Source organism: Pagrus pagrus (assembly GCF_965226575.1).
Source record: "Pagrus pagrus genome assembly, chromosome: 10".
NCBI lineage: Eukaryota > Metazoa > Chordata > Actinopteri > Spariformes > Sparidae > Pagrus > Pagrus pagrus.
In genome coordinates, this window is record NC_140194.1 from 15,206,108 (window position 1) to 15,228,891 (window position 22,784).

At 41.0% G+C, this 22,784-nt stretch overlaps 1 protein-coding gene across 2 annotated transcripts in view; it reads left to right on the plus strand.

The window, feature by feature from the left end:
• Positions 1-22,784, plus strand: part of cntn1a (contactin 1a) — a 68,322-nt gene that overhangs the window by 21,890 nt on the left and 23,648 nt on the right. For both annotated transcript variants that reach the window (XM_084364716.1, XM_084364715.1), the window contains exons 2-3: positions 13,604-13,730; positions 15,684-15,722. In XM_084364716.1, coding sequence (XP_084220842.1) covers positions 13,676-13,730; positions 15,684-15,722 — 94 coding nt within the window. In that variant the 5' untranslated portion in view covers positions 13,604-13,675. The remainder of the gene's footprint in view (positions 1-13,603; positions 13,731-15,683; positions 15,723-22,784) is intronic.

Here is a 22,784-nt window from a genome sequence, read left to right on the forward strand (position 1 = left end):
CCATTTACACCTTTTAAAAAACAATGTTAGATTTAAGATTTTTTTGCACAGGCTCCTCATCTGTTGCTGGCTGTAACATTGCATTATTTAAAGGACGTCACACAAAGACAAGCCACATGAAGTAATTCGTCCAATCAGTATAGCCACTTATAGGTATTTTCAGGCGGAATGGATTGCTAGTCAATGAGGTTGTGTGAAGTTTTGAAGGAGAAGTTATGGGACATTAAACATCTTTACGATTTGCCTTAAAGGTGCACTGGGGAGTTTTCTTATAAACAAACATGTTTACATTATGTGTTTTTCACCAAAATGCATTCTGTGTATCCTTGAGGTCTGCCTTTTCAGAGCTCATTGTTTGAATATTTAAAATCCTACATTACTTAGATACAGCTCTCAGTCTTCTTCACTGCCTTTGTTGGCAGGTTGCTACACTCCTTTGCACATTCCCACCACCAATGGATCAGCATAATAATGTGAAAGCTGCAGCAGGGCTGTGTTTATCATGGTACGTTTATCATGTGCGCCCTTCATACATAGAAACAAATTGAGGACCCAAAAATGCTCAGTAGCGCTACAAGTGTTTAAAAACTCCACAGAAAGTCAATTGTGGACGCCTTCAAGATTGATCACAATCTAAACTCATCAGATCGCCAACCATTTCATGTTATGTAAGTTTAATTATGGAGTGTATATTCCTCGTATGAGTGCATGCATTCTCCTCTGTGTTGATCCTGTAGACCCACCAAACTATATTCTACAATCAAATAAAACGTTTACCCGACTGAAATCGAAGAAAAGAATGCAGGAGACAGTGCAGCATATCTCACCTAAAAAAAATGCTAGCTTTAATTTTAGTCTGAGAAAATCCAATCAGTCACTCCGTAATCTAAAATGCAGCTGGTGTCCAATAAGTTGCCAGCTGCAGACTTTCCAATATCAAAGCCACCCAGGAGCTATAGCCAACTGAAACTAACACCAGAGACCACCTGTAAATGCTAATGCTATTTCTGTTGTGGTATTGTGAAACAGCACAAGCCCTACAGTATTTACAGCCTCTGGATGTACTGCAGCTCTGTAACATAGACAGAAGGGGAGGAAGTGATCCTCTTTTATTCCTGTCAGTGGCACGATTGTGCTGAGTCAGAAGTCTCGGGTAAATCACATCGGAAGAAAAAAGCCAGAGCGATGAAACCAGCCAGACACAAGCCTTATGCTCTGCTGCTGCCCCTGGTGCCCTGCTCCACACGATGTATGCTTCTGAGAGATTAGCATTGGTTTTGATTAGCCTGGGAGCTCATGGTTTATGAATAGTAGAGGAGCGCTTGCTAAAATGGTTCTTCTTGCTTCTCTGCCCAATTCTCCGGACTTTTCAGTGTCTCGACTGGCTGATCTAAATGGAAGCCATTAGATGGGATTGGGTTCACCTGCAGCTCACTTGGCCTGGTCCATTAATTTTAATGACTTCAAGGTTAAGTGCAGACATTTGTAGGTTCCAGATTTCACTGGCTACACTTTAATACAAATGCGATGACTTTATCTGCTTTTAGCACTGAAACACACTGTTCCCGCCACTTGCTCTCCATAATCCCTTTTATTTTCTGCAATCACTTATGTAAGTTGAATGACCCACAAAGTGGTCGCAGCCTTAGATGACACCAGAGCGGCTTCTTTTCACTGTATTTTCTAATTCTTCAGTCTTGTCCGTGTCGTTCGCAATCCCTGGCATAATTTAAGGCTGTAGGAATGAATCAAGTTCAATTAAGACGCTTTTTCTTCCCTTACAGCGTCAGCTAGACATAAATTGACCAGTAAGATAGATGGTAATAGGATATCTGGAAAGATTGGGGACCTCTGCGTGATTAAACACCTTGAAATCCAATAGTTTTAATCAATTCATTGCTATGTGTTTTGTTGCTGCAGCACAAAGGCTGTTTTTGTTTCCTTTCAGCCCGATCACATAATTCATCACTTTGTCAGATCTGGCTGCAAGCAATACCAAATCATTCGCAACTAAAATGCTAATGTATGTGGTAATGCAGGCACGTTTCTTGTATCGGCCATACATGGCTCCTAAATCTGCTCTAGTGCTTCCTTCAGCAAATCCCTGCAACAATCAGCGTTTTCCCAGTTAATGCAACCCAAATGCATTATGTGAGCATTTGTAAAATGGTGGCAGCCTCCTGAGCGGACACCACTTAAAACTCATGTTACCACACAGACTGAATAAAAAATCACCCAAAACTTGGAGCAGCTGAATAATAATCATAATTTTGCTGTCAGCCCATCAGCAGCCCAACTGGATATCTTGGGTTCAGTATCTTTCAAAAAATAGATATTCTAGCTTTTCTCTATCTCTCAATTTTCTCTCCCCTCCGGAAAGTGGTAGTTAGTCAGACAATCTGTCAGAAAGTTAGCCCTCTAACCTTTGAAACACTTACAGTGGGTAGAATATGTTTTAGTTGTAACTGCAGCCCAACCATAATGTATTTTTAAGGCTGATTCTGGTCGCGTTATTTTAGAGTTTTTAAATCAGATGATGAATTATCAGTCAGTATTATTTATTATTAAAGACCAACCAACCAACCAACCAATCAACCAACAAACGGACACAATCATCGAGTGCTTGTGGTTTGTGGTTATCCTTTGTTTGACATTTTAATAGTTGGGTGACTTTGGTTTACCTTTGGGTGACAGATTGTACCTTTAACAACCAGAAACTTTGAATTATTCAATCTGCTCCTTCCTTAATAAAAGTAAAAAGAAGATAAAATAGACTACTTCTATTCAATGAGAGGATATACATAAAAGAAGAGACTCTTCAAACAAGAGCTCAATTATTATTTCTTTAGCAAGACAAATAAAACAGGAGAAGGGAAATAAAAAAGGGAAAATGAACTTGGGGATGTGCTTCTGACTGAGAGAAATATAGCAACTTTCAGGACAGCAATCCATGTCACAGCACAAGCCTCTCATGTCTCATACAGAAGTGTTTTGCATGTTGTTTTCTGGCTTTTGTCAGCTCCTCTGCAATAAGCATATTTTCCAGGAGGAAAATTGTTTTTCTCTGCGACAGTAGTGGGGATGATGATTATGGCAGTGCTGATGCTACGTCTGGCCCACTGCCAGGCTAATGATGATATGAAGTCTGGATGGAGGGTGGGGTTAAAGTTGGGGTGCTGGGGGAGAGGTTGTGTGTGTGTTCATGTATTTTGTGTGCTGGTGTGTTACTGCATGTGTGTGTGGGAAGGCTTAAAAGATTAAACCCCAGCCTGGCCACAGTGACGAGAGAAGACCCCTCTGCGGAGCGCTCTCACTGCAGGGAGGCTTCTTCACTGGCGTCCCATTTGAACAGCTCCCTGTCCTGCTCGGGGAATTAGCCTTTTCTTTTACCATTCCCCCCCCTCCTCCTCTTTGCACCTTAGAGAGAGCGCTTCCATCCAACAGAATTGCTTGTTTCTGAGACAGACAATGGAGCGGAGTATTTAGGACACTTGGCAGGGTAGGTATGTTGGAGGGGATGGGGACACGGGCTGCTAAGTAGCTCATCTTGTCACATAGCCACTGGCATGATAGCTCTCCACAGCAAGGTAAGCACTGAGCAGAGTCACACCACACACACTCCGTGCCCTGATTGTTTTCCTGTGTGTCTCTTTAAGCTTTGTGTGATGATATAATAGGCAACCTCCTCATCTTTCTTGACCACGCAATTAAGCAGTGTGTCTGTGGCTTATATTATATTTATGCATTCAGTTTGTCAAGTTAATCTGTGGCATAATGTTGGATCCACACCCTCTAATCCAATAATGGGATGAATGGAAAATGTTGTGGGGAGAACTCGACTTAGATTAATCTTTCTATTGTTTACGTTTTATTGTAGCTATGCAGAATACATGCACTGTATTCACACACTCCTCTGGGACGTTTCTTTGTGCAGTCTGAAGGTATTGATTGTTTTCTCAGTGCACCATTTGCAATATATGAACTCTTCTTTCTTATCTGCGCAGCTTTGCAATCAAGTGCAAGCAGCACTCAGTCACTTGGTAGCTACAGTTATTTACAGCAGAGTGTATGGGCATCAGTGAAAACATGTAACCGCCCTCCTATAGAAACCTCTCAGCCAATATCTTTATTGGACAGATGTGGCGTGGAGTAATTAAGCTGAGCACTCTTTCTTCATAGAGTCCATGTCTCCTCTGACCTTTTCCTATATGGCACAATTTATCACGATGTGACATATTTGCATACGTGGAAGCATATAACGTAAAGTGTTTCATATCTGTGCGCCTTTTTCTTGAGTATCATCCTCCCATAGAGTGCATCGCACTCCTCGAAATGCGTTGCACTCAAAGGTCAACACGTTTCTATGCTGAGAATAATTAGCTCAACATGAAAACAAACTGCGCATGTATTTTATGTTGTGACAGAGAGTTCAGTGTTGTATGTAAACAACAATAGCTACGTCCAAGTTCCAGACAGAAGAGGACAACCTTAATTATACTGTAGTTACTTAGTCTGCTCTAAGATTCACTTCTTTTAGAGTAGTGTCTTTGATAACATTTCAAACATCATTAAGGCCAATTTGTTGTATCTTTATTACTGTTATTGTGGTCTGAGCCAAATAAACAAGTGAAATGAGAGTATTTTGTCCTCCTTGGCTTGGAAATGTAAGATGCGCTCCCCTTTCATATTTTGTTGAATAGCCTCTCTTTTAATAATCTTAAATGCGCCAGATATAAGATTGTCTTCGTCCAGGAAAAAGACTGATTTTATGTCATCGTCTTACTCCTGCCAAGAAATGTTTCATGTCCGTTGAAACGATCCTGGAAGAGTTCCTAACATTAACATTTGGCTGACAGATCCTCTCAGTTAAAGCAGGGAAACTAAGAATAATCAAATTGAAATGTTTTAATGTACTTATGTGGCAACTCTCGGTTGAATTTTTGGACACAACTAGATCTCTGCACCCTTCAGAGATGATTGTTTTGTTGGATCGTAGAGTCGGATGTTATCTGCTTTGTTTTTGGTTCAGAGAAAAAGATATGTTAGATTTTCTATTTATTTAATCCAGTTTACTTATTTAATCTTTTTTTCCCTTTTTTAAAAATCTCCATTTTCTACATTTTGTTTATATACTAGACTTGGTTTACCTCAACAACAACGACATCCAGTAGCACAAATGGATGGACGACACATCAGATGAATCAAGAAGCCTTTCCCTACAGAGGAGTGGCAGCTAATAAGCTGTTACAGAAATGGACAAAGCTGGTGGACAAAGGTGTTCATCATCACTTTGAAAGCGTAAAATCACTCATGATAACAAAATTATCAGCTGTCGCTCCAGGTTCTTGGTTGTCACTCACAGTCCAGGCCAAGCGTCAAATGATTGCTTCCTTGTTGCTCGACAGTGAATAAACTCAGACTAAGACATCATGGGTAAGAGTTGTCGTCATTCTTTATGATACAAGTCCCGTGTGTGCTATTGCGCTTCTGCATTAATTTATACACTCTTCCTGATTTGTGGTTAATGTAATTTATACGGCAGTCCAGCATCAGATTAAACGGATTGAATGACTGGTTGTCGTTGATATTCAGGTCAGCTGAGGTTGAGCCTGTGCGGCCCCGGGGGGCATAGTGTTGACTGCAGGGGTTGTGATAAATAGCTTACATTAGCGTGGCCACCACTATTGGGTGAGAGACAGAGAGGGAGGTGGAGAGAGACAGAGTGACACAGTGAACGAGCCGTGACTGGATCATCTGCAGCTGGATTACGTCATGAACAGTCCTGTATTTGATCCTGTGTCTGTCTGTTCTCTGGGTTCAGGAGGGGGACAGAGATATCTACAGTTTACAGTATGACGAAAAACAGCCTGAAAAATTAATGCAGACTTGAGCTCAAAGTTGTACCAAAAATTGCCAAAACATATGGCTGACGCTTACATTTTCTTTATCGGTGAATCGTAATTAGTTAGTCTCATTTAGAAGAGCAAGATGAACAGCTTGTCCTGCTGAAGAAACCAGTTTAGTTGGCTCTGCTGTTTACTCTCCTAGACTGCTAAAAGGAAAAAGTGAAAAGTGAATTCTGACTGCCGATGAAATCAAGCTGTTATACTCTGAAAAATAAATTTATTTTTTCTATCAAGCACCGAGGCTGGTCCTGCTTAGCAACAGGGGTCCTGTGCAGCACAAAGCGTGTGGAGAGCATCTTTTTTTCTGCAGGTGTTGTTGCATGTGTCTTGGGGGTTACTGCTTTATCTGCTGCGTAATAGACTTGGATAGCTTGTATCTGTATCCTTTATTTAATTGAATCGTTCTCTTGGTCCTCTGGGAAACATAAACCTGTTTGTCTGGAGCCGAGTCCAGTCTCATTTTCCACACAGATACACGAGAGAAGAAGCGCATCTTTCTGAGCTAAGGTTGAAGGGACACACAAGCTGTCATTTTGGAATCAAAATCAATGGTTTTGACATAAATAATTCATAAGTTAGGATGATTTCTTAAGCAGGGGTTCAGGGGATGTTGAGTCAGTCGATACTTTAGGCTGGTTTACTCACTTGGTCAGAGTCAGAGGTCCTGTAAAACCTGGTATTACCACACGAGTGATTCGATCGCAAGTGGATGCAAATTACGTGTCTGTGCTCTCTTAGCCTGCCAGCCAGCAGATGTTTGTGTCTGTTTCAACCGATCAAACCATTAATCTAATAACCGCAGTGTCTCCAGAATCCCTTTAAAAATCGTAGGGTTTTGAGAGTTATGTAAAAGAAGAAATAAGAAATTAAAAAAAAAGCAAAATGGCTATGGCAAATTCTAAATCATTTAAGCCTTCTTGTTAATTCAGCATTAAATGCAATACTTTAAGTTGTTTATTTCTCTGTAAAAAGTGTAATTTTGTCCTGCCATCGCTTAACCAGCCTGCCAGCTTCAGTGTCTTACCTGCCATCTTACCTTTAGCAGCTTTTTCAACACTGTGTTGCAACTGGTTTCATCATTTACACTAAATTTGTGAGAGAGGAAAACATTTTAATGACGGTGAACCTCCAAATATAGGCAACCAATATAGGCTTCTTCTTTGAAAGACCCCAGACTCCTTTAAAAAACTGCCCTTTTTATGAGTTGTCGAGTTAGGAGGAACTTTATAAACTTTGTGAAACTCTGTCTATGGCATTTTCTTAATAGACTGGGCCTTCTTGTAAATTCAGCATATGTAATTCATAAAGTTGTTTATTTTTTTGCGTAAAAAACATTGATGAATATGTTTGTTTGCATCTAGAACTGGGAATTTAGATCCAGTCACAAGTGGTCACTCCAGACACATTATAATGCCGGGTGTGAACTGACAGGCTTAGAGCTGTCAACTTGTGGTCGGATCACCCAGGATGGATGTTAATACCAGGCATGAACAGGCTCAGAGTGTGCAAAGACAGACAGGATCCCAACTTTAGAGTGGAGATCTGTTTATGTATTTGTGAAAAGGAGATGTAGAAATCTATGTGAGCTGGAATGAGTCTTAATGTGTTTGTCTAAAAATGTTTGTCTGTACAGTATAGATCCAAGAGACACTTCAGACCAGTCTGCACAGTGCTGCACTAACACATAGCTGCATTATTTATGCCGAGTACTACTAGATGTTGAGCAGCTTCCTCCTGAAAAGCCTCGGGATCCTTGAAGCTCATACTCATCAAGTAAAAGTATATATAAAAAGCAGTGAGGATGGAGTGATGATGATAAAAATTAAAAAAACATTTTAATGTAATAATCTCAGGTCAGCATACAAAGAGCACTTATAAGTTAGCACCATTGTTTGAGGTAAAATAACACTGAATCAGCATAGAAATCAAAAGAGATCACAGCGTCTGTTTCATCCTGGGATTCATGTTTAAACACAGTATGTAGTCGTATCAGGTGTCTGATCTCATCAGACGTGAGATGATTTGTGCTGTTTTCTATTTCTTCCTTTCAAGAAACAGAAAATCATGTCAGACTGCATTTCTAAAGTTAGCATTTTGATAGCAAACCTCGTACACTTTGACTTTTTCCACTAAGCAGAATGTGTTATAAAGAAAAACGTTATAAAACTAGAGAAAGTAAAGTATAGTGACACAAATGCAGGTATCTGATCCTAGAAATAAGGAGACTTCTGCAGCCTTGAGGAAAGAGCTGTGTTTGTATCTGGTAAACTGGCTTCAAATGTGCTATCTGAATTCTGGATGGAAAAATTGACTGTTCAAACTCCCCAGCTGCTTCAGTGGACCGCCAGTAGAAGTGGTTTTACTGGGCAGCTGAGAGGCATCTTGGTCTGTAATATCATGAACGTGAATCAGAAAAAACAGCAACTGTTTCCAGCAGGCTCAGGATAAATAAAGCTGAAATGAGATTGCACATTTAATGTCCCCTAAAGCAGACTAAGTCACTGCTGCCTCTCGCAGATGATGTCAAAGCCAATGTCTCACAGTTTCATCTTAATTTGATCTGGATCAATATTCCTCTCCCTGTCTCGCTTGTTTTTTCCCAGTTGCATCTGTTGATGACACTAAATCTTATCACAAAATGTGTGATTTTAGTATGAGTAGTCATCAGACACCGTATTAATATTGGATTTCACATCTCATGCCTCAGTAGAAGTGATAATACACTGCCCAGTAGGGGTGGGAAGATGAAAAAAAAAGTGGACTAGAATACATTAACCATCTGACCCTCTTCCAGTATTGAAGAAATAGATCAACATTTTAAGAAATATGCTTATTCGCTCACTTGCTGAGATAAGATTAATATTAATTTCACTTTTTTTTGGTCTGTCTGCTGAATATAAAGCTATAACCAGCAGCCTTGGTTTAGCTTAACACAAAGACAGGAAACAGCTAGCCTGGCTGTGTCCAAAGTAAAGACAGTGTGTCTCTTTTGTGACCTGTGTTTTAAACAAATGAGATACAACATGTGGAAAAAGTGAAAAAGAAGTGAACTTTATAGACAGAGACCGGCTGGTTTGCATTTCCATTTGTTTCCAGTGTTTATACTAAGCTAGGCTAACTGGCTCCCGCTGCACATTTACTGCATAAACATAAAAGTAGATTTTGTCATCTAACTCTCAGCAAGACAGCACATTTTCATTTACCAAAATGACAAAATTTAATTTAATATTCAGGATATCACTGTGATGTTTCTGCCATTTGTAGTGGAGATACTCTGTGTTTTATTGTTTTCTTTCACTTGCCAGGGACACTAGATGGAAATTAGCTATTCTGGTAAACAGCAGCTTTTCTCATTTTTGGGATGTTAATATTTTGTCCATGGTCCCTGATATATATGCATTTGTTAAACAAAACGTATCTCATTATTAATAAGAAATAATGCATAAAAATAATCAACAGAAATAAATAAATACAGAAATAAATTAAACTATTTTCAGACTCACTAATAAATAGAATGGCATTCAGCAGAGCACCCCCACAGTCACCTAATCCAAAAACAAATAAATTATATTTAAATCCGCTGAATCTCGATGTTTATTTACATCCGCATAGAATTGTAGTGAGCCATAGATGTCAGCCACTTTAATATGCCTGCTTGTTTTCATCAAGATCCCTGCATTATTTTCATGAGAAATTAACAAAAATGTAAAAAAAAAATCTCACACCGCAAGAAAGTGAGAATAAAATCCTGGATTCGTCCCTTTATCCGGATCAGCACCAGAAGTTCATAAGGTCTGTTCTGGGCCAAGATCCAACCTTCATCCAAGCTTTTTGGAAATCCGGGTTTATGTGTAACACTGCTGACAAACCAACCAACCAACCAACCAACAGATGGATACAGGTGAAAACATAACCTCTTCGGAGGTGGTACTGTAATAATGACAACAAACAGTAACTGGTAAGCATGAGAAAAAGTAAAATAAATAAACCTATCATACAGTATATTCCCAGAGCACACTGTGACACATTCAACAGTCTAAAACCCAAAGATGTTCAGTTTCCAGTGATATAAATGAGAGGAGCAGCAAAACAGCACTATGTGCCTTTACTGCTAAGTGTTCATCCTGGTGGAGTTCAGACATGACTTGGATGCTGCAGTAGATGACACTAAGCATCGCTCATTTTCCCTTCTCCGACTGATTAAGACCAATCCAGCGTTAACCCCATCTTGGCTTCCCCTAGCAGGATTACAGCAAATCTGTTGTTAATGACTGATTGTGGCGGAGGGATTGATTATGTTTGTGTGTGTAAGGAGCGATGGTGGTGCTTGGCAGGGGGGTGGGGTTGTTGGAGCAACATCTTGTTTTTGAAGTCGACCACTCTGACCGCTGCTCCACCCTTTCTTCTTCTGTTTCTCCTCCCCCACATCACTGGATCTGTCCAAGCTGATAGGGGGGGACGTTTTTATAAAGTTACCAACTTGATTATGCAGCACACATCAGGCCGAGCACAGAGAAGACGGGGTTTCACTCACGCTCGCTTACTGTAGCCTGTAGTGCCCTAAGGGGGTTACAGGGTCATGATAAAAAGCACAAATGACAGCATTGGTCACTGGAGTGCAGCAGTAAAATCCCAGGGTCTGCCCCCAGCAGCCTCTACCGCTACTACTCCTCGGTGTAATATGATTTCTGATTTCTGAGAAATAAGGTTGAGAATCCCAAGGGGAGTTAAAGGAGAGAGAGAGAGAGAGATTGGAATTCAGCGGGCAAAGCAGAGCTGGGAAAGGGAAGAGGAAATAAGCCTAGACGAGAAAAAAACCCCACCAAAATCAAACCGCAAGCAGTAATAGCTTTGGCAACGTGCAGGGTGTGATTTATGGTGGAGAAGAAATGGCCTTGTTTGAGCGCTGTCACGTCTGGGCCTTGTGATTTACTGTGATGACTGGAGCACTCGCATCACATGCATTCAGGCTGCTAAGATAGGACAGGAAAGGTAGGAGGCCCCATTAATACTGATTATAAGAGCACGCCTCCCTTCTGTGTGGTGCTGGTCTGATGTTTTTTTTTTTTTCACAGTATATCAATTCAGTGACAGTTCTTAATGGGTTAGATGGGATTGGCTCTGTCACCGTGTACTGTGACGCTATTATGAGGCTCCTTGTCTACTCCCCTAATCTCCTAAGTGCATCCATTAAGATCATTTATGATTCATGAGTTAGAGAAACGATACATACGTACAATATAGCTGTAAAGTATATGGAGTGAAAGACCGAGTGAGTTTTAATAAACTTGTTTTTTCAGCGCTTTTTTTTCTGACTTCGAGAGATGAATGTCTTTAAAAGATCAGCAGAGCTCCCCAGGTCTTCGTTCCACAACAGCAGCGTTGTTCCAGATTAAAATGAGTGTTTGCATAGTTTCATTGCCGGTCACAAAAGGCCCCCCGCAGCACACAAACTGCTGCTTTTGAAAGGTGTTGCTAGGATACAGGCCAGCGTGAAGATGAAATCCCCTCTGTATTGCTTTCCTGCAGCTGTACAGCTCGGACATTGTGTCCAACTTATTGTGCATGTTGTACAGTTTTGCAGCGTGTTTGGCCATTAGTCTTAATTAATTTCCCATGTGTGTCAGTGTCCGTTTGGATGTTTAGTCATACAATAAATGCAGTTTTGTTTGTGTCATGCAAAGCTGGCGTATTACACAGACTCTCTCCTCTGATAATCCATTTTCTGTAATAAGACTGCATTTCTCTGGTGAGCGCTGAGATCTCAATCCTGCTGTCACACCTCCGAGTCTCCGCCAGCTGACACCTCGGGCTGTGCACAAAGAATCGATAGTGTCTGCCGCATGTTCAATTATACTCTAATCAACACACACCGGTCCAGCGCAACCTGGGAATGAATGGAAATGTGTGCTGATATTGAACTGATGGTCAGCACTGTGGCACCAGGAAATGGATGTATGAATGTCTTACATTTTGTTTTGAGTTTTGTTTGTTGAAAAAGGGTGCAGGTCATCAGGCACTGACATGGCATTCAGAATGGAATTGACTGACACAAATTTTAACAGAATTTTGAGAAAATCGATTTTTAGGAGTTGGTTGACATGTCCTAATACCCAAAAGACTGAGCAGGTCGATTGCAAAAGAAAGATATGTATGACAATGAAGTGGAGGCTATGACACATGACCGAAAGAGAAGACTGGGGACAGGCAAACCAGACCAGACCTTCGTCGTCAGGTGGTTAACGTTGTGAAACATTCGCAATTTGGTTAGGTTCAGGCACAGAAGTGTCTCATACTACTCCTATTGCACAGGTGACCGAGTTGTTTTTCTGGTGAGGATGGGCTGGAGTTGGTTCATAGGAATAAACAGCAGGAGAAGAGGCCACAATAAGAAGATATGATTAAATAAGCGCCAGTCAAACCTCAAATGGTGAAAAATGATGAGGGAAATGTTGCATTTATAGTTAGTATACCTGTCCATTGGAAAACAAGTATATTCAGCATCACTCAGAAGTCCTTTGTTCACCTCAAGAAAGCTTTAATTTGAAAGTGCCAAATCAGGGAGCGTTCACTTTTACTGCATGTGTTTTTTTTCCTCTAGATTTTTTCTTCTATCTTTGGGTGGCAAAATTGTTTCAGACTCTCTTTGCCTCTGTGACGGGACCTCTGCCATGTTTAATACGACAGATTATTCTAAACGCATGAAAGATTTGTAGTCTGATCTGATTTGAGAATATTAATTATATTAAGAACATGAGGACAACACATTAAAGGGCTAGAATCTCAAATCAGGTATCCTCAACCGTGATTGGTTCTGTCAGCTCTCCGCGCTCAGACAGCTGTTGCTTTTCATATTGTGTTACTGGGCGTGAGGCTGAGAGCAGACATGGCGCTGGTGGTTCCTGGTGTGGTGTTAACGTCTTGGGGGCAGTGATTGAGCAGCTAGATGACTGCTCAGGGTTTCTCCTGGCAACTGTCCAAATGTCAGTCATCAGGCGTCAACCTTACATGGAGCTTGTGCCTCGGAGGCTGACAGGAAGCAGAGATACAGTAAAGATGCTACAATACTGTCTGTACTGAGTACTCATTGGTCAAAACGTGAACAGGTCGACGGGCATCACGGCTGGTGTGATCCCATCGTATGATGGTCTCTAGTATTATATTTGAACATTTTGTATTCAATCAATTGAAAAGTAATCACCATAATTGTTAGTTGCAGCCCTACATGCACACTTTGTGACTGCTGGTCTATGGTTTTGCACATGGGAATGTATTTCAGCCATATTCATGCTGTTTATTTATGTATTTTAAATGCAATTTTTAATATATTTTAATGTATTTTTTATGCCCCTGTAAAGCACTTTGAGTTGCCTTGTGTCTGAATTGTGCTTTACAAATATACTTGCCTTGCCTTATTGTCCTTTCACTTTGGTTTTATGTTGCAAAAAAAGATGCACTACATGTTGTCTAACAATCAAATCATTTTTATTTAGCAGGACTGAACCAACAGAGGTCACACACTTAATTGTGAAGCAGGTTGAAAGCCTCTTTTAGCACAACCATGCAATTTCACCGTGCGTTCTAACTTTTGTGATATTGTAGTAAATACTCTGAAGGGCAGTGGTTTTATCATATTTCTGTAAATTCACTGTCAGCACCAAACACTTCAATTTTCTTTTCTCTTTTATCTCTTTAAGGAAAACCAGGCTGATGTTCCATCAGCTGAGGTTCTCGCTGTAACCCCATCAGGTGGTCCTCACTTCAACATCATGCTGCACCTCACCCTGCTCCTCCATGTCCTGGTCCTCTCACTCTCCCCTGCAGGTCAGTAGCACGCTCAGCTGAACGGGAATGGCGAAATTAATCGGCAGAATGTGTGAAAAGATATTTTGAGATACTCGCGATCACTGCTGTGTGTGAAAGCATCTCTAAAAATCCTACTTTACGTTCAGGCTTTTTAATGCGACAATCATGCTACTTTATATATAGCCATTGAATGTTTGCGCAACCCCAAGAGTCATTACATTTAAATCGAAACATTTGATAACATAACTGTTTGGCTCAATAGTAATAGCAGTTTGCTCTCTGAGAATTTTCTTTCCAAACACCACTGGTGAGCAGCACTCAAATTTTCAAAAAGGACTCATTTAGCCTGCCTCTTTTTTTTTACCCGTGTGTCTTCATCTTTCAAGTATCCCCATCCAAAAATCCAGTCAGAGATTAAATTGGCACTAACAAACTGCCAAAGAAACAGACTTAAACTTTGATTTCAAGCACACAAGTGGCAGGCAGCTTGGAGCAAAGAAGCACATGTCAGAACTGGATTGTCAGGATGAATGAGAGAGACGAGGTGTTAACAAGCTGCTAACTGCTAGCCCTGAAGAAAAACATTGTGTCAGGTGTGAATGCAATCTAATTACCTCAGATCTAGAAACATTTAAGATATGAAACGCATGCAAAAAGACACCTGCAAAGTAAAACAACACGTTGTAGAGAGAGCTGCAAAGTTTACGTATATCCGATAAGCCAGGCTGGGCAGTTATGTGCCCTGGAGGGTTAGAGTTTGCAGGTTTTCATTCCCTTTTTTTGTCATACTGCTGTGCAATCAGCTGTGTTGGAAACAAAGCAAAGTGGTCAGAGAACAGCAGGTCTGAAAATGACCTGTGTAAAAAAGAGACGCCCTCCTCTGTGTTCCCATCCTGAGGCTGTTCTCACTCGTTTCAGGTTTGATTTCACATAAGCCGAAAAACAGAGGGGGAGCTTGGATTGGGAATTCTCCCAACTTCAAACCACATCTTTCTCAAACAGACTCTTAGATCTTTTTCAGATTTATCTTTCTTTTTCTCTTTTTTTACTACCTGGTAAGGTATTTGTTATTACAGCTGAGTTCACCAAAGGTTTTGGCAGCACTGCAGCTAAAGCTGAGAATATCCTGTTGAAAATGCACTCACATACTGTACATCTACAGAATAGGAATTGGCAGATGAACGCTAAGAAACACAACATCCATGGTTGCACCACTCGCATACACACACACACACACACACACTTGGTATATAGACTCACACAGGGGTTGAACTGTATGGCTGCTCTATCTAAACAGACAGCAGCCAACCAACAGACTCGGGTCGTTACTGTGGGAAGAGAACATCGGCTTGACATTTTTGTTTAGCCCCAACAAAAATAAAGCTTGATGGTTAATGTGACATTAATGTGATGACATCAAAACAAAAGTCAGGCACTCACAAACCTACAACTGAAGTATACAGTGTGTCTGTTTTTATGGTTCAGCTGGCTTATATTACATACAACAAAAGGATATAACAGAATTTAAAAAGATTACTGTTTAATCATCAGGTTGGTATGATTTGGTACTGTTTTCTCTATTTTAAAAAGCGTAATTATAGCCACAATCACTCATGGCCGACTACAAAAGTTCAGAGTTTTCTATTTTATTTTGCGAAGGACAGGATGTACTGGATTCCACAGAGATGGCTTCCAGCCAAAGGAAGTCCTTCAGTCCAAAGCGGGTTTTCTAGCCATTTATCACATTCTCTGCAGCAAAAAGGGATTCTTTCAAAGACCTGCACCTCTCTGAAGAAACGTTTTGATGATGCATGACTTGTTTTGATCCATTTGTCTTGTTTTGTCCTGAGAGAAGTGAAAGAAATACACCTGCAGTTGAAGAACACAGGAAGTTATTATCAGTAAATATCAGCAGTCCGTCATATGTTTGGTTCAGTACGTTGACATGATTTACTTTGTTTACTGTTACAGATGCATCAATGCACGGGGAGGTACCTGACTTTTATGGAGGTAAGACTGATGATTGATTATAATGATGATTTTATGATCATAATAGCAAATTATCATCCAAAATAAATGCCTTTGATTTTGGCCAGTGTTGTACCTCAGGGCATTGAACACACACTTTGATAAGACATTGCTATTTCTCTCTCTGCTGAGTGTTGAACGTACAACGAGCTTTCCAGCACCATCGACTGCTGCACTTGATGTGCGAGAATCGAATGGAAATGCAATTTAGTGTTTCCACCGAAAATCTTCTTTCATGTGTGTCCAAAGTTTTCTCGTGTGGGACATGATTGAGCTGTAATTGATTTCTGCTCGAAATATTCACAACATGTGACAACAGTGGTGAATCAGAAACTGTTTAACAACCATAGGTCACGTGTGTTTTTATTTATCTGCAGTATGCGTTCTGTCAAAGTGCATTTGAGGAATTAATGGGATTCCTCGCTGCCCACTCAGGCCAAGACCACAACAGTAAACATCTGAAATATGAGAAACAGGACTTATTTCTGTTTGATTTATAGTCTCCAAACCAGAGGCAAACAAGCTGCAAGTGTTCACTGTCAGGTTGATGAGGCTGTAGCCTTGGATTCAGAGAAAGGAGCGGGCTGTGTCAAGGCTACACCACGAGATGCGTTTGAGCAGAGAAAGACCGGTGACTTGTGATTGCTTGTTGTATTATTCTGTGGAAGCAATTCTTTCACAGGAGTTGTTTTCCACAGAAATAATGAAAGGGGTCTGCTTTCGTGCTGCAAAATTTCCTGTTTTGTTCTCTTTTTTAAATCAGCTCCTGGTGCTGGATAATGCCAGCTGGACCCCATGGCATGCCTGTTTATATAAAGTGAAAGCCTCTTAGCAGATTCAACAAATGAACAGTGCGGTAAAGCTAAAAAATAAGAGAGTTAGTCTTTATCCAAGTTTCAGACACTATTCAAGCGTTTGCACTCTGCTGTCCTGCTCACTTACTAAAATACAATGAACACCTAAAAAGAACAGGAGCTTCTGCTGCGGCTCTGTCCATCTTCTGCCCACTACAGCCCCTGAGGTCGTACAACTAGCGTGTCTGCTTGTCAGGGTTTGTCAGGGGACAGGCAGTAACAGACGGCTCCCTTTCTCATGATTCTCAATAGCACAGGACAAATGAAAACCTATCTGGAGGTCATTTTTCTTTCCACTGTTGCTATTTCTGTATTCCCCCTACATGGAGATGGAGATGTACATTAATCCTAATAGAGATGGTTAGAGTCCAAGACATTGCACTGCACCGCACAGATGAATGCAGGATGGTCATTAGAGCTCAAAACTGTATTAGAGCTGCCTCGCCTTCTGGTAGGGTGATGTTGGCATGATTGATGAGAGAGAAAGGCTGTGTGATTCATTCACCCAAATATAAAAAAATCTCTGAAATGAATTGTATTAATGACCAGAGTTAGACTAACCCATAGATGATGGGGGACATACCTAAAGGAATAGTTCTACATTTTGGAAAATACACTTATTTGCATTCTTGCCAAGACTTGGATGAACTAATAGATGCCACTTTCATGCCTGCTGCTTTTAATGTATTCAATGCTTTATGTGAAATCAGCAAACCAAGCAACTAAAGCACACTGACTGACAAGCTACACGTCGTTTCTTTAATCTGTGTAAAAACCACAGTGGGTTATGTGCCAGACTATTTCTTGGTGGGTGTGCAGTCACTATTAGGGTTGCCAGGCAACCACTTGAGACTCCAGGAAGTCTCTGTGCCTGGCCGGCCAAGAAATAGTCCAGAAATAGTCCACATCAATCATTTCATCTAACACCCTGCAAGAAAGGAATGTATTTCCCATAATGTCATAATTTCCTTCTGTAAAGTGTGTTGGAAAAAGGAATATCAAATCCTCCAAGTTAACTTGTGATATTAACTTACTGCTTTATCTGCACAAGATTTGTACAATGCATGTTATTCTCTAGGAGAAAAATAATGTGGAGGTAGACAGTCAGCGGGGGGTGAATTGGAGGAAGGAAGGCTTGCTGATTCGTTGCTTGGGAACACGTTGTGATACTTGTTGATGGATCCAGTGAGGAGCAGAAGCTTTTTTTCTGGTAGTCTCCCTTTTGTTCGTTTTTCTTTTTTCAGCCTTTCACGGCCTTTTATTCTCCATGAGGCATCAACAATATGCGCCTTTTTACAGCCTGTGTGCCCTCCTAGAGTTTCACCTTCTGGACATGTTGACATTATCTCCACTTGTCTGCAGAATAACACAGCAGGATGCAACAAGGACTCCTCTGGCTGTTTTTGATGCTGCACACATCAGACCGATATACTATAGACTACAGAGTTTAAGGTCACTCAGCACTAGAAATGTCAAGAAATACCACTCAGGGTTTTCTAATTTTGAATTATTTGCCAAACTTGGACAAAAATGGAGACAAAGTCGAACCCACACTCCTCAAAAGTCAAAACATTGTGTAGGTGGCCTTCATGCTGGGACACGCTGCTTACCATTCAGCCCACAGCAATGTTAATGCCCATCACTCTACTGTTATTACTCCTCAATATCTATCCCTTTAGTACCAAACTATAATCCCCTACAGGCTTTAACGATGGAATTTAAATTCATCAAAATGTCAATAGAGACTTTTGGCATCTCTTCTCATCTGTCCACTACTTTTTATTACTCATACTTAAAGCCAGTATATGGCTGAATACACCACCATCTAAGTCTTCAGGCATGACCTTGTTGAGCTCTTGAGCAGGCGGGTGTGTTGGTTTGAGTACCTGCCCCACAGTGTTTTTAAAGTTTTCAAAAATTAACTGACAACTATTATTCATTTTAAACTATTTTTTAAAGGCAAAAGTGCCGTATATTTGCTGATCGCAGCTTTTAAAGTATGAGGATTTTATGCTTTTCTTTGTTGCACATTGAAGCTGACTGTCTTTGAGTTTTGACTGTTGATCAGACAAAACAAGACATTTGAAAATGTCACCCTGGCCTATGAGAAATTCGAACAAGCATTTTTTCACAACTGTCTGACATTTCATAGACAAAATGTTTAATCCAGAGTCCAAGTACTTCATTAGATCGATCGATAATGAAAATAACTGTCAGCTGCAGCTCTGTTGAAAATATAATCGACTGAATGTTGAACATCTGATGGACAGCAGTGTGGTCTGAGAAGTTTTCGTGGACATTTTAATACTTTAAATGCAGTGAGCCTCGTCACCGTTGGAATTGAGACATGAGTCCAGGCGGCTGTTTCCCTCGAAGGAGACGGCTAAAAACTTTAAATACAGTGATCCCATCGATGTGCTTTTTAAACCTCATTCATTGACTGTGTTTTGGACCAATATGTGTTATAGCCGGTGAAAAACATCTGGACTCAAATTCACCTTCTCATATATGTCCCGTTCGAAAAGCTTTGTCCCGCTGCAGCTGCCATTTCAGAAAATAATTTGACAGCAGTTGTGTCAGCACATCTGGCACCACATCGAGCATACACTGACTGCCGCTCTAATGTCCATACCTCTGCACATCTGCAGTCGTTGGGCTCGCAGTGAAGCATAATAATTATTTAACATATTAAATTTAAAAGTAGAGTCCAACTCCAGGGATGATTTGGTCTGCCACCATGCTTCATGATGTGGCTAGAGGGCTTGTGTGTAATTATTGCTCCACTGTGCTTTTGGTGCTTCCAGGAAACAATATGTTATCTGTCCCACTTGGACACCCTCTCGGTCATGCAAACAAACTGTGCTGCAGATGTAGCCAAAACACACAGCTGTGAGTAAAGTCAAATTCATCAGAGGATTAAGGCCCTCTGGGATTTGGGGTAATTATGAGGCTATTGAAACAAAGACACATACAAAAGACTTATTTTAGAAATGGGAACTGTCGTCTGTGAAACAGCTGGAAATCTTGACAGACGACATTAGACAAGAAAATAATTTAACAAAGATTGAAGCTGTTTTGTGTTAATGTGTATTATACTGTTTCAAGTCAACAAGTCGTTGTCGTCATGCACCTACAATCATACTTACAGCCTCAATGAATAATTGATGTCTCATTAGAAGCTGATGTTAGGGAAGATAGCGGGCTCCTAATATAACAGGCTGTATGGTATTTCAAATTCAAATGAGAGTCTAAACTTATCTGCTCCACAGTCCGTGTTGTATAATGAAGTCTGTCCAGAGGAAGATCACTTCCAGCTGGCCCTGGAGACCCTAGTGTGTATGTGTGTGTGTGCAGTCGCATTTTGTACAGATTTGGACATCTCTGAGAGTAACTATAAGCCGTTGTTATGTTTTATGCAGGGAAAGAGAGCCTGAAAGACACACAGATGCACAGAGAGAATAAACCAGAGATTGAAAGAGAGATGAAGCTTTGGAGAGCTGGAAAGAGATTCTTTTTGTTTTGGACAAAACATTTCAGGCATGTTTTGGATGAGGGAGGAAGAATACACCAGGCGGCTGACAGTGGGAGGCTTTGAGGGATGGAGGGAGAGAAGATTAATGATTCAGGTGTTGGAGAAAACCAAGCGTCGGAATCTGAAGCCACGCTAGCAGCTCTGTGAATCTGTACTTACACAGATGTGCTTTGAGCTAAATGCTCAAGTCAGCATGCGAACATGCTCAGACTAACTAATGATACTAACACGCTGATTTTTAGCAGCTCTACTGTCGAATTCGATAGACCCTTTTTTACAACAGACAGTTTGACTTGTCGAAGCAGGAAAATGACCGGTGTCAATAATATCAATCACAGTGGCTCCATTCCAACAAGTGTCCCTGTAAGTCATGTCAGCTCACCAGCGGGCTCATCTTAATAGAATCTAGCCATCATTGATGTCATTTATTACACGTGTGCTTTTCCTGCATTGACAAGTCAAAATATCTGCTGTGAAAAAACTGCATTTCACATCTGATTTGTGAAAGTCATTTTATTGATGCTTTACGTGATAGCATGCTAATATTTGGTAATTAGCAATAAACACAAAGTGTAGCTACAGCTGATGTGAATGTTTTAGTTATTTGGTCGTAAAGCTAGATTTAATTTTCACCAAAATGATTACATTTTATACTGAAGCGAAAATTAATTGATGAATTTAACTCAAAACTAAAAAAAGGTAAAACTGCTGGTGGAGCTAGAGGACAGTCTTCAGCATACATCAGCTGGGAACCACGAACGTCTTCACAAAATGTTGCGTCTGCCCTCCTGGTAGATATTTACAGTATATGAGACATTTAACTGGATAAGCGAAAACATATGGGGCTGAATGAAATATTAAGGGATCACCAGAAGCCATCAGGGGCGTCGTGGACATCTCTACCAAGTTTCAGTGAAATCCATCCAGTATTCGTTGAGACATTTCACTAATAAAAGGAAATGTCACCCAGTCAGTACAATCCGTCATCATGAATGTCCACACAGCATGTCATAGCTGTTGAGATATTTCAGTCTCGACTAAAGTGGTGGGCTTGCTGACTGACGTTGCCGTCCCTGGAGCCATGCAGCTATCACGGCTAACGAAAAGAGTTACCTTTAGAATGTAGAAGGAAATCCAGGAATTGTAAAAAACGATGGGCAGAGCATGACAGTGGGATATAGGTTAGAGAGATGGAGAGAGGACAGAGAGAGTTAGAGACAGACAGAAAATGGAACGAGGCAGAGAGAATGTTACAGGCCTGTTTGTGTCTCCAGGCAGTGGGCCTTATGTGGCCTGCCTTAACACGCCCCTTCACCATCTGTCACATCCCACATTATAGGGAAAGGAATGGAACGGCACCAGTGCTCTCTCTGAGTTACGGTCCAACTGCTATTTCAGCACTGCGCCAGAATCTCGGCGGCTCTCCTCCGCCAGCCCATCCCACATTTATATTTCATATTTACATGCAAAGCATCTGACACTCATGCAGAGGCATCTAAGTGCAACGGTAAAATAGGGTCACTGTCGTCCCTTTGCTCTAGTCATCCTCGTGAGTTTCATCCCTTAGTTTCTTTTTTCCTTTGCTTCTTTTTCTCTTTGTTCTTTCTCCCTTGTTCCCAGAACATAGTTTCCCACTTAATTTGCCCTCCATTGGCCCCACGATCGCTCCATTTATAGTATGTTTAATTCTCTCTCAGCCAGCAGTAATTCAAAGTCCTTGGGATTTGCATCAATGTCAAGCTCACACTCGGTTGGCTGCTGGAGTGTGTGAGTGGGAGTGGATCCTGTCTCCTGACGTCTTAATTGCTGCCTCCTGGTTGGCCGTCCTGTTGCGAGAGTGGTACAGCTAACTTGCTGGTGTGGTTACAAGTCTGTCTTCATGCTGGTTAGGATTTTGAGATTTTTAATTCCTTTTGCTACTTTATAGCAGAGGCAGATTAATATGCATCTGGTTCACTGATGTTTAACCACACGGTGTTCCAGATTACTGTAAAGGATGTCGAGCATTCACACACGTTGGACAGCTGGAATGTATTTGATTCAGCTTTACTTTACTACTATTTTGCACGGACCAATCTTCCTGCAATTAAGGTGGTAAATAGAACTGAAAATGCAGTTTCAGATGGCAGAACAAAATGAATCAGAGCGTCTTTTGTTCAGGTTTCTAAAGGTTGCTCACTGACAGTCAACATGACATCGGGAGAGAGTTGCTCCTAAGCGCCGATGCAGGCCCGGTTGGAAGGATCGAGCCGAAGCAGGATATTACTGTCTGAAAGAGCGAGCTTCTCCCCATTGAGGTGTCAGCTGCGCTCTCTTAGAACTCAGAGACGCAGGGGAATAACACACATGTGCGCACACACGCGCGTTCACATTTGTATTCCTGCAGTCACCTACACCCACTCTTGATCTGAGAGAATAATCAGCGTTTGAGAACATTTCGCCTCATTGCTTATTCATAGCCTGGCATTGTGTTTATATCTTATTCATGCCATTGCTCGTGATGTCTGTCTGTTTTAATGAGTAATCGGGGCTAATTGTACGTGTGTGTTGACGGTGTAAAAGGCAGATTGAACCGAGAAAGGCATTTTCATCAAGGGGAGTCACTTCTCCCTGGGTTTGCCAGTGCCTCGCAACGCTGACGATGACACATGCAGTATG